General features: G+C 44.3%; 1 protein-coding gene across 15 annotated transcripts in view; it reads left to right on the forward strand.

The window, feature by feature from the left end:
• The first annotated feature begins 770 nt into the window (after positions 1–770).
• Positions 771–18,794, forward strand: part of LOC115198972 (protein phosphatase 1 regulatory subunit 12A) — a 63,934-nt gene continuing 45,910 nt past the window's right edge. For 8 of the 15 annotated variants that reach the window (XM_029761423.1, XM_029761424.1, XM_029761425.1 and 5 more), the window contains exon 1: positions 771–1,141. In XM_029761423.1, the coding sequence (XP_029617283.1) occupies positions 905–1,141 (237 nt within the window). In that variant the 5' untranslated portion in view covers positions 771–904. The remainder of the gene's footprint in view (positions 1,142–18,794) is intronic. The other 7 variants (XM_029761427.1, XM_029761436.1, XM_029761429.1 and 4 more) reach the window with 2 other exon arrangements.

The following is an 18,794-nucleotide window of genomic DNA, read 5'->3' on the forward strand; positions in this document are numbered from 1 at the left end:
GCCAGGGTTGTGGGTTTGATTCCCATGGGGGGCCAGCACAGAAAAACGAAAAAAAATGAAATGTATGCATTCACTACTGTAAGTTGCTCTGGATAAGAGTGTCTGCTAAATGATGTAAATGTAAAATGATTTGGGATGTAATTTGATCTAGCATTTTAATCACTGTTGATATGATTTTGAGTTTTTTAGGGCCTCACGAATAACTCTAAATATAAAAACAGTGTAATAGCACCTCATCCTTGATGAATAAAATGCTCCGAAAATCATTTCGATGAGACATGCATTTAACTGGCCTGTGTTGTACAGTATTTGGCCTGTCTGTTGGCTGATATTGGCTCTTTGGGGATTGTGTCCTTTTACACCATTTTACCACCTATTTCTATTGCCAATGTTCTTTAATTGTTATTGTCTTCCTCTGGTAATTTCATATGGATAGGGATGGTGTTCTTTGAATGTTATTAATAAACAGCTGAAAAAAAGAATGAAAGAGCTATGTTTATCAATTGCCTATCTCTGGTCTAAGAAATAAAATACATATTTTCTCAAATGTTTTGACTTAGCTTGACCAGTCATCATAAAAACCCTTGAAAAAAAATGGAAGCAATCCTGATAGAACTTACAATTAATAAATTCGACATTATGCTGGTCTCAGTGCTCTTATTTGTCATAATAAACGATAACACCAACTCTGTCAAGGAATGTACAACCTCCTTTTCCTCTCATCTGCTGATGATGACGTTATACTGCAGATCCTGAGGTGACGTTGCTTTATCTCGCGAGCTTATGGAAAACAATCCAGACGCTCTCTCAGGCCCCCCTTCCCACGCCCAGTGCGCTGTGGGATAGTGGCACTATAAAGTATATCCTCTCTCCGAGAAAGATAAGAAGCCCGAGACGGGAGGGGATGAAGATGGCGGACGCCAAGCAAAAAAGGAACGAACAGTTGAAACGGTGGTTAGGGTCGGAGACAGACATCGAGCCTCCTATTCTGAAAAAGAAGAAGACGAAGGTGAAGTTCGACGATGGCGCCGTGTTTTTGGCTGCCTGCTCAAGCGGCGATACTGAGGAGGTGCTCCGAATGATTGACCGGGGTGCTGACATCAACTACGCCAATGTAGACGGTCTGACTGCCCTCCACCAGGTTTGTCATTTACAGCAATAAGCCTAGACACTGCCCATACAAAACACGACAACCATATGTCTTGCCAAAGATCGTAGCTAACGTGACCTCCTGCCACAGTAATGGAGAATGGAGTAATTCCTGCTGAAGTTCAGTCTGTTTACCTAGCACGCCCGTCTTTTTTTGGACGAGACAGGGCCATTTCATTTGTTGGGCTGTTGATTGAATTGGATCAGGAGCGAAGGGGTGGATAAACTCAAAATACCTGATTGGTAGCTATTCTGTTTGAGCTAGCTAGGTATGTTAAATGTATTCGTAGGTTAGTTAATGTTGAACATATGGATAGTAAACTATTTGGTCTTTGTTTATCAGCAACTGATTCAAACATCCAATAGTCAGGAAGAATGCCGTTGACTGGCTTGCTAACATCTAACCAGCCACTTGGGTGGTGCAGTTAGCATAGCTAGTTAACGTCAGCCAGTTACTGTAGCTAGCTAGGCAAACCATTCTTGGAACTGATATGTCGCCCTGCTCTGGCTAACCTGTGTTACCTATGAAAGATATCTTAACTCAATATTGTTGGTTTGTTGTTTAACAAATACTCAATTATTACAGTCGTTGGCGAAGTTAACTGCTGCCAATTGTGTTTTATATTGAAGTTAATAGGAAGTACAGAAAATGTACTTGTTTGTTAGTTGATGGCTAGCTAGCTTGCTACAAGTTGGCTAGCTAGCGTTAGCTAACCTGTGCAAATGGTGGAAAGAACGTTTAGCTAACCAGTAGCACTGTTCGTTACCAAGCATAAGCTTGACTGCAGTCGGTCAGCAGGAAAACTCCATTCAAATTAAATGAATCAGATGTCAGCTTGGATCACGTCGAAGCTATAACATGTAACAATATTTTACAATTTGTTTTGCTACAGTAGCTATGCCGCAGTCTCTAGGCTGAAGGGCAGGACGACTGTACTGTAACTAGCTACAGTCATGACACTTTTATTTTAAATAAATATTATCTGTGCTTAACAGCAGATGTAACTATCTTAGGCTAGCTAAATGATCATATAACAGCACACTAACGTGTTACTAGCAAACGTTAGCCTCGGGAGCCACGTCTTTTGACATTCTGTAGCTAACATCACTCCTATAATTTCGATTATAATATTGTAGCAGATAACGTTACAATTTGTACCCACATTTTGTAATTGTAATTTGAGACTTCCTTGGATTCAAATCAGTTTTTTGTAGTGTAATCTGTAGTGTAATATATATCACATCACACATTACATGTATCACAATGCATTTGTCCTTTTTCTGTTGCTGCTCTGGTAAGGTGGGCACAGCCCAGTTATTTTGATATAAACAGATTGCACAGATCTATCTGCATGGATTGGCAAACATCAACTTGTGGTGTTTCAAAGTAGTTATGATAGTATACTTTTCAAATAGCCTAGCTAACTAACATTCTTAGCATAACACGAAGTAAATGCTCAGAATTAGAATCATACGCTCATTTTTATAAAGGTTGTTACTCTTTGGAATTGGCTCTTGGCTCTAAATTAGGCTAGCTAGCCTATATCCTGCCGATGTGTTCGGATTGCAATGTTGCATTACTGACATGTGTTTTGCTGCACAGTAGATTGTTCTGCAGTCGGATAACAGCTGACACATTCTCTCTGGGAGGTGTGAGGTTTACATGTCAATACCTGTCGCTTTCAGCTGTGTGAAAGAAGCCAACCCTAGGTTTTTGGGCTGTTAATGTTATTAGTCAACACTTTAGCTTATGTTATGGCAGGTGGAGCACCAGCCTGTTACCTTGAATACTGACAACCAAAACAGAGTGCCCGTGGAAGCCACAACCTCTCTAATTCAGTTGAAAGTTTTGTTCTTCAAACAGATAAACATAAACATTTTTAAGTCATGCTATTGTTTTGACATTGTAGCCATAGAATAACATGTTAACTGTTCATCAAAGGTTTTCACACATGCGTAAATGCAAAATTGAGAAAATGTAGACCTGCCTGTCTCCCCAAATACATTTTAGTAAAGTCAGAATGAAACATTGTTTATTGAAGTCTTGCATGCTCACACTGTCTTGCACCTTACATCTACAATGATCTCATCACCCAGATGTCCTGTTTGCTAAGTGATGCATCACCCGCTCTTTCTCTTAAGTAGTGTGATGTGTGCACCTTTTATAAACTGTTATTGCCGAGCAAGGCTATATCCCTGAAGGCCGATCTCGGGGTGTAGAAGTGGTGCCTTGTCTCTAGAATAGATGCTGCTGTATCACTAGTTGATTTTGGGGGGATGAGGAATTCACACAAATTACTTTGTCTTATCTGACATTAGATATGCCCTACTAGTCAGGGACTGTCTCTTTAATCAGCCTTTCTTTAGGGTGACTGAGTTTGTCTTCCTTTCAACTGGAATTAGTCAGCCCCCTGCACTGCGCAGGCTCACTGGGTGAAAATATAGCCTTTTTTTTGGGACCGGAGTCCACTCCAGGGACAAGCAGAGGTGAGGAAAGCATTTGCGACGCAGTGCTTGAGACCTAACCATGTCTGGAGAGACTTGGAGCAGCTTTGTTTGTGTTCCAGCATGTGATCCGTTGACTTCAGGGTCTTGGAAAAGAGTTGAAGGCGATATAGGGATTGGCGTTTAGCTTGCTAATCCTAGGATTTCAGGAAGGTCAGGCTGATGTTGGTTTGCTCAAACCAACAGAGATTTGGTTTAGGGATGTGCGTGGTTATTTGAATATCTGAACGAACGTTAATATTTGAATTCTTTTGAGTGTTAATTTTAGCATCCAAAAATGTATAGGCCTATTTTAACACTGAAGGCATTTTCTAAATTTCAAATATCCATGTTACATGCAAGAATATACCATGACATTTCAAATTATACATTTAATAAAAACAAACCTTTCATTGTAGTTTTTATGACGTTCTCCCCATAATAAAGACTGGTAGCATTGGCCAATCAAAGTGGCTCAATGGATAGCGAGCGCAAAATGTGGCCTCAATTAACCTAGCTAGCTATAGTTGGCTAGCTTAGCTTCTCTAGGCTACTCCAGTCAAGATTGGCACTTATATGGGATGATAAGTAACATTGTGGCTTCTACAAGCTAGGTAGTCTTGGCTGTAGACGCTACTCGTCACTATCTGCCTTAGTCTGCTCATTCCAATCTCACCGGCACCTCCACAGCTCCCTCGTGCAGCAGTGCTCAAGTTAAAAACGTAACAACAACAACAAAAATACATGTATTTCAAATATCCGGATATTTGACAAATCACATTTTATTGGACACATGCACCGACTACAACTTTCCCAACAATGCAAAGTTTATAGATAAAATAAAAAGTAAAAACATATTTGCTATTAAAAATATCCTGGTACTATTTAAATGGTGACCTTTTTTCTAACCCCCATCTAATGTTGCTCAGTCTGGGATGCCTCTGTTTGTTTTGGTTGCCACGTTAATTGTCCCTGATGGCTTTGCTAATCATTATCCACGTTGGGAATTTCTGCCTTCAAGGAGTAGGGCCAGTTGGCTTAGAGAGTCAAAGTTGTCAGAATGAATGGTTAATGACTCTCGCAAAGTGGGATGGACTCCGCTCCTATTAGCAGGAGGCCAGTAGTGGTAATGCACCCTAGTCCTGGTCTTGAATGGAAGTAAACCAAACAGTCTAGTAAGGATTAGTAGTCTGCCTGCGGTTTGACTAGCCTTTTTATTTATAGAGTCAAACATGGTGCCACGATTCACCACTACTGTAATAATTGGCTTAGTAGTGAGACTACGGTGGCTTTAACATGACTCTAATGCTGCTACCACGCAGGTACCTGAGTGACCACTGACCAGCCAGGCAGTGTAGGCTAATTGACATGGTATAGTGGCAAGTCTCCTTTCAGTTACAGCTGTAGATCTGTTATTTTATCTGCAACAGTTGTTTATGGGGGCATGTCGGGAGCTGATGACATGCCCTGAACCATTTCCCTTCCTGGTGACAAGGCAGTGACCTCTAGCTTTGGTTGTAACAATGCTCTTTTTTTTACACGGTGGGTCACTCACTCTTCCTTGGGTGCAGGGACTGCACTGCACTCCTGCCACTTCTGAGTGCCAGGTTATAAATACCACCTGTACCAGTTCTTCTCAGTATAGCTTGGTTTGAGGAGATTATTCTAAGTTTGGGTATGAGTCATTGCCACACTCTGGACTGCTTAGCTTTGTACTGGAGGCCTGGCATGCATTTGGAGTTTGTAGACAAACCCTTTCAAGCCAGACTGTCCATGTGGAACAGAGATCACCTACGAGCCACTGAACAATGGCCTCTGATGTTTACCTTTGTTGTGAATGACCACCACTGTTCTTAACTATGGACCTAGAGGACATTTGTCCCAGCCTTTCACAAAAAACTAGGCCTATTTCACTGATTTGAGACGTTGTTAATCTGAATCGGGGGTGTTAAGGCATCCGCATGCTTCCAGTTCGGAAGAGTTTGTGCATATATTATCCCAACATTTTGTGATGTTTTGGACTTCGGTGAGGGTTTTTTGGGCTGTTTGGGGGCACAATTTCTTTTCTGGAGGCAAGTTGAAGCCGAAGTCTACGCCCCTTCGTCGGTGATTGGTCAACAGTTGGGATTCTTCAATAGTCTTTGTCATTCAATGGGAGACGACTTGTTTTTTTAATGCACATTTTTTTCTCTCCTTAATATACTGAATCAAACATCTTAGATGTAAATTTGCTCAACTAAGATCACCTTGGCAAAAACTGCAATTTTATGACATTTTCTTGAGTTATTGTAGATTAATTCTGACTTTGGCTACGGCGTTTTACTGGACAAACGGTAGTAGTGACTTTTTCTTTTTCAAGCGAAGGTCTTTTTAAGAGTGCGCGTACACTCGTTCGGCTACCTGAGTTTGACGAGGCGCCAGCTGAACTGAAGCATGCTGACGTCTTTACTGCTGGGGCACAAGCCCTCACACCCTGCAGCCCTCTAGGACCACTGAGTAAATGTGTAAACCAGAATTGTAACGCTTTCCACACAGTTGCTCCCCAGAGGTGAGTGGTGGAAAAGAGGGACAGGGAGTTGTGAATGAGGGAGCAGGACTGGAGAGAGATGTTTGTAGATATGCGCTGGATGCATTCCGTCCCTGTCCTCCTGTCCCATGCATTCCTCGCATGACAGTCGGTGGAAAGCATGGCAAAGGGAGAGCAGGGCAAGCATTCCTCAGCTGTCACCTATTCCCCCCCCCCCCACACACAGTCTTACCCTCTTTCTGGCCTGCCAGTCTCTCCCCAGGCAATGCCAGGACCCAGCTGACTGCCACCTACTGTGCCCTATCAAGGCACGGCCTGCACAGTGAAACAACAGGCGTATTCACCCATATCTGGCCTTTCTCTTGAGTCATCCATATTGTCTATCATTGGTAATGTACTTAGTGTATATATAGTCTAGCTGGTACAGGTATTGTAAAAATATGACATTTGTACTGGCTCATCAAAGTAGCTTTTTGTAAGTTGTGGTTTTAACGTCATGGTGAAGGTTTTACGACATCATTGGGAAAGGCTCGATAAAATGCCAACTGTTCACTTTTTTTTTTACCTTAGCAAAAGTTTACATTCCACGCCCTCACTATCAGTGTGTGAACTCTAACAATGTAACCATGGCAATGTCTCATGTCAAGTTGCTAGTGGCTTGTCTGCCGATTTGTGTACGTACAGAGTTACATAACCACTGACAGAGCAGAGTAGCCAGCAGCAGTTTAGTATCACATGGACTGCATGAATCTTGAAATGGAACCTATGCAGACAGCAGTGCATGGGGCCCTCACTGCAATTCCATCCAAAGCAGCACCAGTTACATTAACACATTACATAATTGCTCCAGCCCTGAGATTCTCAGATGTGGCAGAGGCTCTCAGTTGGCCAATGAGAGCCGGACTTTCAGTAGAGGTGTTGAGATTTTTGAATTCAAGCAACAACAATCTCTTGATTTAATTTGGAAAATGTACTTGTTTACTTGATATTTTGAAGGTCTGGCCTTGTAAAGTGTTGTCTTCACACAGATCCTATTGCTGAACTAATATGTTCTGGAACATTTCTTCCACCAGTCATGCGGCGTTCAGATTTCTTTTTCTTCTTAAGGCTGTAAACTCACTTACCCTGGAGGGAAGCGGAGAGCTTTTTGGGTTACCACGGATCACCTGATCCGTAGTGAGAGTTGGTGTGTGTCAGGACCTGAAAGGGCTGCCCAATTAGGGCTAGATTAAGTTGATTTGGGTTGAAACGAGCTGTGTGACTTTTGATGACGGGAGCACCATGTTCCTCTCATTACTAGGGACCTTTGTCGTTGCTCACCTTGGAACATAATCAAAGGAACACACAACAAGACTGAATACTTTTAGTCAGTTCTTTTCCCCATACCAAGGTCCAGAAGATAAAGAAACTGCATTTGCATTTTTCTTTTAGACATCGTTCTCCACTTGATACCTTTTTCCTGTAGATGTCACTCAAACAATGTCACTCTGAGCCGGTTTGCTCATTGAGGGTGTCTATTCCTAGCCCTTAACCAAAGTTGGAGGTAGCCTGTTTGGCAGTGGACTGGGTATGGAGGTGCAGCGTAAACACAGCACATGGCACTGTTTGGTTTGTGGAGGAGGGGACTCTTACAGTGGAATGCCCCACTTCCTTTGAAACCATTCTGCGGAATGGTCTGAAACCGCTGCCTCTGGTGTTGGGCCCTGTCAACAGACGTTAAATATTTGGTCGTTTTTGGAGGGCTTTTTAAGATCCACATTTCATTGGTGATTGAGGAGTTTAGCCGTTACTATGTAAAGCTCTTTGAAGTACCTCTGGTAGAAAGGCACTATAGAAATCTATAAGAAAAATATTTCCACCTCCCCTTTTGTTGTAGCTTAAATTTAGCATTTCTAATTTACCTGCCCAAAGGCAGCGAGTCATGCGTTTAATAATGCACATAGCAGCATGAGAATTGAGAATACATTAAAATGTCCCTCAGCTATTTATGGTATGGAATTAAGGCAATCTAAATCGTGTTGCTCTTTGTCTATGTGTTCAGTCTGTCTTGTAGAAAGGTTAATGGCTAATAGAGTTGGATGTTTTCATGACCGTAGCAGCCGATTGCTTGTCAGTTTTTATGGACACAAGTGCATTAATAACATATTATAATTCAAGTGTTACAGGTCACCCAACCCAATGTTGATTCAACGTTGCCTCTGAATCATCAGCATAACCGTCACGGGCCTCTAGCCTGTGACAACTGTAATATTAGAAAAGCTCACAGAACTTGCACATTCTACCTGTTTATAATTGGTAGGTCAGGCAAAGTTTTCATTGAAGTGTTTCCACAACCTGTAATCAAGTGCAGGAAGTCCTTGTGTCGTTGCTCTCGACTGCTTTACAACATGTCAGGTAGTCTGCTGATCATGACACGTCGGCATGGCTTCCTTACGCAATGTGTCGCAGACACCTTCCATGCCTGTTTAACTCCACATTTTCTTGGGTAGTTTTTCCAATGTTACCTCAAATAAAACAAATATATGTCTATGTATGTATGAAACGCATAAACGCTCACATTTTCTTGAGACGTATTGATACCCAATTTCTTGATGCTTTAATTATGAAAGGGCTCGAGTGGTAGGAACTGTCTGAAGTATTTAAGACAAGCGTCACCACAGGTTGAAACTGGTTCACCTGGGATTGTAGGTAGAATTCCTCAGCAGGGGTGTAAACTCGACCTTCTTTTGCCACGTATGTGCTCAGACAGCCAAGCAGGCTGTGGAGATGGACTTGACCTGTCACAGACTAGCAACCGATAGGCTAGGTGCTCCGCGGATGTCGGCCATGATCGAAACGAGACAAAGCTGGCGACTCGGCTATCAATTTAATTTTTGAAACCACAAGCTGCCATTTATCCACACCTGTGTACCACCCTCTCCCACAAGTACATTGATGTCACTGTGCTTTTCGGTACATGCAAACTATTTCTCACCCGAGCGAGACGCTATAGATCTCTCACTGTCGTCAGGGCTCCTCGGGTCGCTGAGAAATAGTCCCGGCACATAGACCTGTTGACAACATCTGTGTAAGGTAAACTGGGATGAGAAGCTGCCAAGAGCTCTTTCTCTTCTCCCCGCCGCCCCACATCTCCGGCCACACTTGGGTTTTAGCATAGTATTGAGCTGCTGCAAAATTTTAGTGGGATGACTTCAGCAGCGTGTCTGTTTTTATTCACGCTGTGACAGTCTCCTCTGCTCTAGATGGGTCTTTAAATCATCCCAGGGTTCTTTGCTTTCCAGCAGTCATATGCCTCACTGAGTGTGGGTTTATAAGGTGTTTTTTAACCGAAAACACCTGGAAGCTGAAGACTGAGTTCCTCTGTCTTATGCAGCGAGGAGGACAATTAAGCCCAGTCTGTTTTGTTGTTGTCCTGGGAGGGAGAAGTTACATTCTTTCAATTCATCTCAAAATGGCCTCATCTTTCCAGCCAGTGAAATTGGTGCGCCAGAAACTGTACTGACAGGTACAGGTGTCACATTAAAACAGAATTCTGTGTTTTTCATGCAAAAAAAAATGTATATGAAATACATTGCTGCATTTTGTAAACGCAGATCTGAAATGCTTATTGTAATTTCAGCTTGGCATCAGACTAATTTAGTGCTTCAGTTGCACTTCTCCACTCAAATGCCTGTTTATGAATTCTCATCAATCAGCAGACAGCACTCTGTGTAGATACTTTCTCTGTAAAAATGCGAGATTAACTTCAAGCAAATCATTAGGAAATGTAACTGGCTACATTCTTTCTGTGATAAACATTAGAAATATGATGGCTGTGTTTTCTATTGTAAGCAACACAAAACGCTAGTGAAATTGTTTAAAATCAGGTTAATCTGAGCTCTAACGTGATCTGAGGTAAAGCCTTGACTACAGCCTAGGTGAAGGACCGTAAGATGTAGGTCTAGACCACCCTAGAGTAGGAGTGAAGGACCTACAGCCTACTAGACATGACAGGCTTCACACCTATGTGGTTTCAAAGTGGGCTACTTGCCTTGCCTATAGTCAACCCAGTACACAAGTCTTTAGCAACCTTTGTACAGGCTAACCAGTCTGCCTCTTCCCCTCAGCCTGCGATGGATCTAGTGAACCACCACCAGCCTTGTGACTGCCAGTGAAACTGCTGCGTGCTGTTGTGCAGACGGGCTTTTTAATTATAGTCGTGTGTGTGTGTGTGTGTGTGTTGTGCATGTGTATTTGACTGCAGAGTATAAGCCGTGTCAGTGAATCGAGCTGGGTATCAGTGTGTTTGGCTTGTGAGTTTTGATGGCTGCAGGCATTGGGCATCATTCAAAACTACTGATTTATGTAGTATCTCCAGGTACAGTAATTTAGTGTTGCCATTAACACCGCAGAACAGACCAGAGTAGGAAACTATTCAGAGCAGGAATATACTAGAAGGTAAATGTACAGTGAAGGGAAAGAAGTATTTGATCCCCTGCTGATTTTGTACGTTTGCCCACTGACAAAGAAATGTTCAGTCTATAATTTTAATGGTAGGTTTATTTGAACAGTGAGAGACAGAATAACAAACATATCCACAAAAACGCAAGTCAAAAATGTTATAAATTGATTTGCATTTTAATGAAGGAAATAAGTATTTGACCCCCTCTCAATCAGAAAGATTTCACATTTTACAAAATAAATAGAACTCTTGGTGTACCAATAATTTTGGTCCAATTTAGTCTCCTCGGACCACACTGGAGATTCATGTGAGCCTTCCAATGTAGTTTACATTTTCTGAGGCTCTGGGAGATTAGGTGTGCCTTCGGAAATCCCAACGCCCTAGTCTCCACCAGAGCTTTTGTCTCTGCTCAGGACTCCTCATGTGGATTCTCATTGGCTAATTAAAGGTGTGCCCTGCTGTCGTTGTCTGTTTTGAGAGGGCAGGACGACTGACAGGAATGTTTATCCTCTTCCTAAATGAGGGGAATAGGATGTAGTGGGGGATGGGGGTGTTGGAGAGATTTTCAGGCAGAGGAACAGGAAGTATTTGTTTATTTTTCTCATTTCCTCGTCGAGGCTCCACAAGTGAGCACGGCTTCATCTACTAACTCCTACTTCATCTACTAACCCCCCCCCCAAATTACCCAGCATTCGCTCCACCATCACAGAACACACACCCAGCCCCTTTCCTACTTGAAAGCCCAGTCTGCACTATATGCCCCTCTTACATTGGTGAGCCATAATGCACGGTATTAAGGGAGATTGTGCTCCACACACACGTGTTTCTGTGGCCGTCTGACCTCGTTGTCCCCTCATGCCCCCTCTCTCCTTGGACCACTGACAGTAACAGCTCATGGAAACAAACTTGGCTCTAAAGCAGGGCTATTGTTTTGGCTGCAGAGCGTAAGCCGAAATGTATAGTTACAATCTCCCTGGACTTTTTCCCCCTCTGCTTCAATCCTGGCCTTTTTCCATGGGAATCCCAGAGCCATATATGGTCGTCCTCAGCAGCAGTGGAGGTAGAGTTCTCTGTAGCCGGGTTACGGCTCCCAACAGGGCTCATCAAGTGGAGGAACCCAGCTGGCCGCCCCGCAGCGCTTTCCCCCAACCCTTCCCCTGGCCTCCTGCAGTAGCGTTGTGCTTTTAACCCACACGCATTCGCTCACTTGCTCCCTCTTTTTAATTTTCTCTCTCCCTCACTCTCACTCACACACACACACACACACACACACACACACATGCGCACACACAGGCGGTAAGAAGGAATTCCTTTTGTGGAAGTGGCTGCGTGCCTCTGAGCCGGTGACATAGCCCAGTAGGTGTGGCCAGAGCGTCACTCCATGAAGCCCTGAGCCCCGGAGTATTACTTATCTGGGAAGTTCTCCACCGCTATGCTAGACTGTGGCTTGGCTGCAGCTATGCTAGGTGGCTGTGGAAAGGAAGCAAGGTTGTGAGGGAGAGAAAGGGGCCATTGTTGGTCTCCAGGAGTAGCTGCTTTGTCTCCATACTGTTGCTTTATAAGGGAGTAAATGGGTCTTTTCCAAAAAGAAAACAAGAGCTCCACTGTGGATGCCCTATCTCCTGTTAATCCATTTAGTTGCTGACTCAAAAAGCCAGCAGGCATATTTGGGTTGTACATGTGATATTTTAAAGCCAGGCCCATGGATGTTTTGCTTTTTCTGACAGCTACTCCGATGTTGCACTGCCTTCCTCTCTCTCGGCTCTGAAATTAGATTACCAGTTTTGTTTTCTCAAAAGGCCAGTGAGGCTTATCTGAAACATGAGCAGACGGTTGACAAAAGGATAGAATGGTGATAGTTGCTACAGAAAAAATACAACACTAATTTTTTATGATGTTGATTGTGACCAATAATGCTGTCATTTAGATTTTATGAATTCATGTTTTCAAAGAGCTCCAAGTGCTTGGTGGCTGTGCTGGTGCTTTGGTCCCGCTGGAGAGTGACTCAGGCCTCGCTCAGTCCTTATGGGTTTAAACAGCTGCTCAGTGACCACACTGTTCTCCACTCATGGCACACAGTGTTTTTGTTTATGATTGTCATCTGTTCTGAGCTGGTTCCTGTGCTAAAACAAACGTTTCTAAAACCAGCACTGGCTGTGCCATATCTGAACACCATTACCTAGGGCCCTGGATGTTTCCTGATCCGGAACCCACAATATAACCTACAGCTAGGGCCCAGATATGATCCTGGTAATGTTACATTTGCTTTATAGTCATTTAGCAGATGCTCTTATCCATAGGGACTTAAGGTAGTGAGTGCATACATTTTTGTACTGGTGAACACACAACCCTAGCGTTGCAAGTGCAGTGCTCTACCCACTGAGCCACACTGGTACAAGTCACGTTGTTGGGAATTACCCAGGGTCCTAGTCATAGCTACTAGTGGTTGGAATGACCTGTTGGAGACCCGTCTGCTTGGTGGGTTTGAGACCAGGGTTTCCGTTAGCTGGGAGTAGCCGGCCATTGTCTGATTTTTTTTTATTGAAAATAACTTGAAAATACCAAACTATGCAAATTTTATTTTTATTTTACCTTTATTTAACTAGGCAGGTCAGTTAAGAACAAATTCTTATTTTCAATGACGGCCTGTGGGTTAACTGCCTTGTTCAGGGGCAGAACGACAGATTTGTACCTTGTCAGCTCGGGGATTTGAACTTGCAACCTTTCGATTGCTAGTCCAACGCTCTAACCACTAGGCTACCTCAAGTGTCTTCTCCTTCATGTGGAGTCCTGCTAAAGTTAGCACGGAGCGCTCTGCACAATGACCCCCCCCCCCCCCCCCCCCAACTGTAGCAGTAGGAAGTACAGTGCCTTTTTAAAGTATGGAAAAAGCCCTCTGTCCTTTTTCTGAACTGTGGGTGGGAGATTGGGTTTGGAAGCTGTCACAGGTTCATTATGTTGCATGAAAAGTTTTTATATTGTGTGACTTCATTGTAATTGATAGGAGAACCTGTATACATGGGCTCAGATACTTTGTGTACATGCATGATCTTTTTGGGTAAATACTCTTGGTTGGCGCATAATGGTCAGGTGGAAGTCTTTGATGTTCCCTTTGACTTGACAGTAAAAGCGTATCTAAAATGGATTATGGTCATACAGCAAAGTCTTCTGACTAATGCAACGTCTGCCTCAAGTCTGTACATGGATGAGACACGCCATTAACAAGAAGTTGTATTTTTTTTGATGGGGGGGGGTGGCTACAAGGATAGCCACCCTGAAGTTTGAGTTCTCTTAATGTAGGCGGTCACCATTCTATCTGTATCCATTTAAGCTAATGGTTAATGGTGTCCTATGCTTTCAACCTGTCCAATAATATACTCTGCGATTCTGGAGATGAGCACTGGTACTTTGCTGAGAGGTCTAGCAACAGAGAACGGTGTTTCTATCCTTTGACCATAACCGGTCATGAGAACAGCGGTGGGGTGACCAAAAACTTGGAACGTCCAAACCCTTCTCTCCCCCTGTTCTCAAGATTAGCTTTTGATCTTGTACTTGCGAGGTCTGCGCCGTGCGCTGCCTTGGGGGCTCTCTGAGCAACCCCAGTGTGCTTTAAATGAACTATTTTCTCTCTCTATTTATGTTTCTTACAAACGCTCGACAACGCTGAACTCTCGTCCTCTTTTGGGCTTGGTTGCCACGGCAACAGCCCGGGAGGACGTCATTGGTGCATTTTTGGTTGTGCTCTGAGAACGGCTTTGCCCGTCTCCGCCCGCTAGCCAGGGCTCTTGAAATCTATTATTTTAGCATTAGGCTGGCGCGTATGGACACTGTATTCTTTCTGCTCCTAATGTTTCCATATTTATCTCTGCTGCTCCTGGTGGGTTGATTTTAAGTTAATCTATAGATGGTGCCCTGTAATCAGCCCCGTATGGGTGCCCTAAATTGAAGAGAATGTGTGAGGCGCAAAGGGCACTGCTTCATTGCCTTGCGGTTGGAGAAGGTCTCGACTGCTGGGGGACAGTCGCTCCTTGTAGCCTGAGCTTGTGAACACAGTCAGCATGGAGGCTACTTCCAAGCATCTCTTCCAGCAGACGAGGTTGGTTCTGTCATGTGTATCTTAAACATTCTACTGGTTGGTTCCCTCTTCACTTCCAACTGTCTTCTCCATTAAACCACGATTGACAAGGCCAGGACAGATGCCCGCTGATGTGATTTCCTGCAGTCAGCACATGGACGGCTAGCTAGCAGGACCATGATGTGGAGGCATTTGGCTGTGCTAACATTGTGGTTTACAGTGTGAACCCAGTGTGTTTTCTATGGGTCAGGTTTCACTGGGGTGCTTAGGCTCTGCTCTCTGACTACAGGAGACACTCTACCTCCCACCCTCGGTGCTCTTTTGTGAAGTGTGCACTCATAGCCACAGTCACTTCCTGGCACATGCCGGCTGACGATGCACTGATGGGAATGGGTAATCGCATGTACACACCAAATAAACACGCGCAGGTTTGATTTAGGAGTACTTTTCAGTGTTTGAAAAGAGCATCAGTTAACAGTCCAGTGTTGTAGTGTTAGCATCTTATTTTCACTGGAGGGAACTTTAAACACTAAGTGTTCTGTCACGGAGCACTGAGATTGAGGTTTAACTAGCCTGCACTGAGGTAAATTCCCACAGAGTTTCTCTATTCACAAGCAGGCCTGGTAAGAATTGATCCACTATTATACACTATTCCAGTAGCTGCCTTTTTACTTTCAAATGTAGATATTCATAAGAACGTTAGAGCTGCGTATCTTATAGAAATGCAAAAAATATTGCAACTGGTAAGGATGATTACATCTCGATTTACTTAAACTTAATTAAACATAAACAGCCAGGATCACTTGCTAGTTCAGTAACGCAGAAAGAGCATCATTACCTGACTGAGTGGTGGATGTCATGAGATGACAACGACTTTGCTATTCTCCGTGATTTAACCATTTTAATGGATAAACAGACTGTTTTCAGAGGGAGAGGCACGTACATTTAAAGCTGCGATATGTAACCTTTGGGCAAACTGACCAAATTCACAGAGATGTGAGTTATAGATCTGTCATTCTCATTTGGATGCAAGTCTCAGAAGCAGTAGATCTGTTCTTTGTGCTATTTCTATGCTTCAAACAGCTGGAAATACAATATTTTTGGGGGGTTATGGAAAATATATTTCACAGCGGTTTAGATGGTACAATGATTCTCTACACTAGCTTGTTTTGTCACAAACTGAAATTAGGGGAACTATTAGAATGTTAGCAACCAGGAAATGGCAGAGTGATTTCTCCATAGTGCATCTTTAACTATTGACCAATGAAGTGGGGGATCCTGTCCTACTGTGAGTCATTGATTCATTTACTAAAGCTCTGTCAGTGTTTACTTCCCAGAACCCATCTCTTTCTCCATTAGAGAAGGGCATTCTCAGAAAGGCCACCTTGCCTGCAGGCTAAAGCACCTGCTATGGAGGGGGGGACAGCAGCGGCTGTGTCCCCCATCCTTCTCTCTCTCGTGTGTGTGGGAGAAATTTCACCTGGGCCGGAGGGGGATGTGCCAAGGTGCAGTTTGCCGAGATGGGATGGCATTTTACCCGCCGCGTACTGCTTGCCAGGCCTTGCCCTGACTTTGGACTTCTCATCTGCAGCGATGGCTGGGGGGAGGCAGGCAGCCCTGGTTTCAAGGCTAGGGGTGAGCCATCCCTTATAGTTAGCCTCACAATGTAAAACATTTTGACAAAACCGGTGTGTTCATGAGTTTTATTGACAAATGTCAATAAAAATAAAAAGTTGCCAAAGCAAATCTGAGAAATGAATTTTTATGAATGCTGTAAGTACAGAAATTGTTTGCTCAGTAGGAAATGAATGTCCAACTATGTGAGCTAAAGACACTGTCCTGGGATTTCCTATGATCTATGTAGAAGAACCCTTTACCTTCAATGACTCGTGTAGCTTGTGAGCATCATGGAGCAGAACATGTTACGTGTGTTTGTTTGATATAGTTTGTAGCGCAAACCATTCTGACAGTACAGGCTAAAAGACCCAGGCCCCAGGCCCTTTCGGGATCGGCTCTTGTCTCATAAACATCGTTAATGACACAGACTAATGGTTGGCGTCTTCAGATTCAGAATAAATAGATGAATCCGATGGTACAGCCCAGGAATATTTTAAAGGGGTTTGAAGTCCAAAACGCGCCGGCCTCAGTGGGACTCATTGGTTTATGAACATGCTGGAAGGGAAATGGAGAAGTAGCCCCCGCTGATATACTCAGCTGCTGTCTTCATGTTATGTCCGTGTTAATAATACTGAAGAGGGTTGTGCTATCGACATTACGATGATGCTACATTTATTGTGCGATTTCGAGACCCAGCATTGCCCTCTCCTTTCTGCCTCTCCCCCCTCTCTCTCACTGTCTGCTGTGTTATGCAGACTGCAACATGTGACAAGGCCTGCTCTCTAGCTAGAACACTGGTCAAACAGTTTTGCATGGCGACAGGTATGTTTCCTATGAAGTCTGCAGTGTTTCCCCTATATTCAATAAATTGTCTGTACCCCCACCCTTGACATTACTGCTGAAAAGGTTTTTCCCATATTATTGGCTGTGTGAGTGCAGAACAGGCCTGTCTGTCAGGGGTCAGCTGGGTGTGAGATGGGCTTTACTCACAATGTCTCCTGTTATTACCTACATTAATAGTCAGATTAGCTCCCTCTCTCTCCCCATAGTGTGTTTAGCCATCAAATAGAGATGGCTTTGTCTGCCCTGTTCGGCTTTAACCACCGAGACGCTGCTGAAATCCCCCGTCTGTAAAAAGCTGGTTCAACCCATTCCCGGTATTGCTCCAGTTGCATTTCTCAGTGGCTCCTCTATCGGTCAAGGAATGCACCCCACACACACTTTAAACAGTGGTAGTATCCCTCCTGCTTCAGTGGGTGTCTCTCGCAGGCCGCTGAGCGATGCCTGGCTGCCCCACTCTGTCTCTGAGCGATGACAGTGGGCCAGACAGGTATGCCAGTTTCCCCACAGCTCTGCCAAAGGATGACACTCACCATCTTTTTCTGTCCTCCTCCTCGTCCCGTCCCCCTGGCTGTCCTGTCCCGTCCCCCTGGCTGTCCTGTCCCGTCCCCCTGGCTGTCCTGTCCTTGTCCTGTCCCCCTGGCTGTCTCCTCCTGTCCCCCTGGCTGCCATGCTACTTTTCCCTGCGATGTTGGCAGTAACTCTGGCACCTGTCAGCTACAACCAATTCCAACCATTAAGGGATTACATTGTTGGGCTCCTGTAGCCGGTGGGCTGGACCTCCTGTAGGGGATGACGCGGAGGAGAAGGGAGCAGCAGGAACCGGCAGTGAGTTCTCCTTAAGGGGTATGGGAGCAGTCAGAGACACGACAGAGGGGGGAAATGCTAGAGAGTTGTACACAAATCAACTGACCTAAATCGCTACTACCTTAGATGCCTATATTATCAGTCACCTGCAGGTATGAGTCTTCAGACGGTGCAGAGCACCGGTCTAGCTGTTTGTAAACAGTCTACATTTAGCTACATTATTTTGGTTTCAGCATTTAGCAGACACTCTCTTATCAAGAATGACTACATTGTGTGCGTGTCTAAGGGATGTTGACAGGGGTGACTGAACTCTTGACAGACAGACGGACATAGCGTCATCTTGTCACTCAGCCAGAGTGTGATTGTGAGCAGCTGTGTGGATTGCGCTCAGTGGAGCGCCGTCTGTCTCTGTCCGCCCTGCAGCGAAGTCAGACGAGCCCAGCCAGCCAGTGAGTGAAAGGTGGATACGCACCTGGATACACTCTTCCAAGCAGCTGCCATGAACAGCTTCTATCCTACGGCCACGTCTTACACACATGTGGGAAATGTCCCAATGAGGGAGACTTGAGGATTTCAGGTACCCATGAGGATAATAATACACACACACGCCCACGCAGACTTCTCCAGCTCTGGCCATGTACGATGCTGTAAACGGCCCAAATTTGGACAAGGATTCCAGCCAGATAGCTGTGAGTCCGGTGTATTTTATTTATTTTTCTCCCCACCGCGTTTGCAGTCATAGCAGCCTGAGAGAGTGCGACACATTACAGGCAGCTTTTAGGAAGGGGGAAGCCTCAAGGTCTGAAAGTTATCAAGAGATCAAGGTTATGGAATGGAAAGCAGGGATTTCAACC

The sequence above is a fragment of the Salmo trutta genome, chromosome 8 (genome assembly GCF_901001165.1).
Source record: "Salmo trutta chromosome 8, fSalTru1.1, whole genome shotgun sequence".
Classification (NCBI taxonomy): domain Eukaryota; kingdom Metazoa; phylum Chordata; class Actinopteri; order Salmoniformes; family Salmonidae; genus Salmo; species Salmo trutta.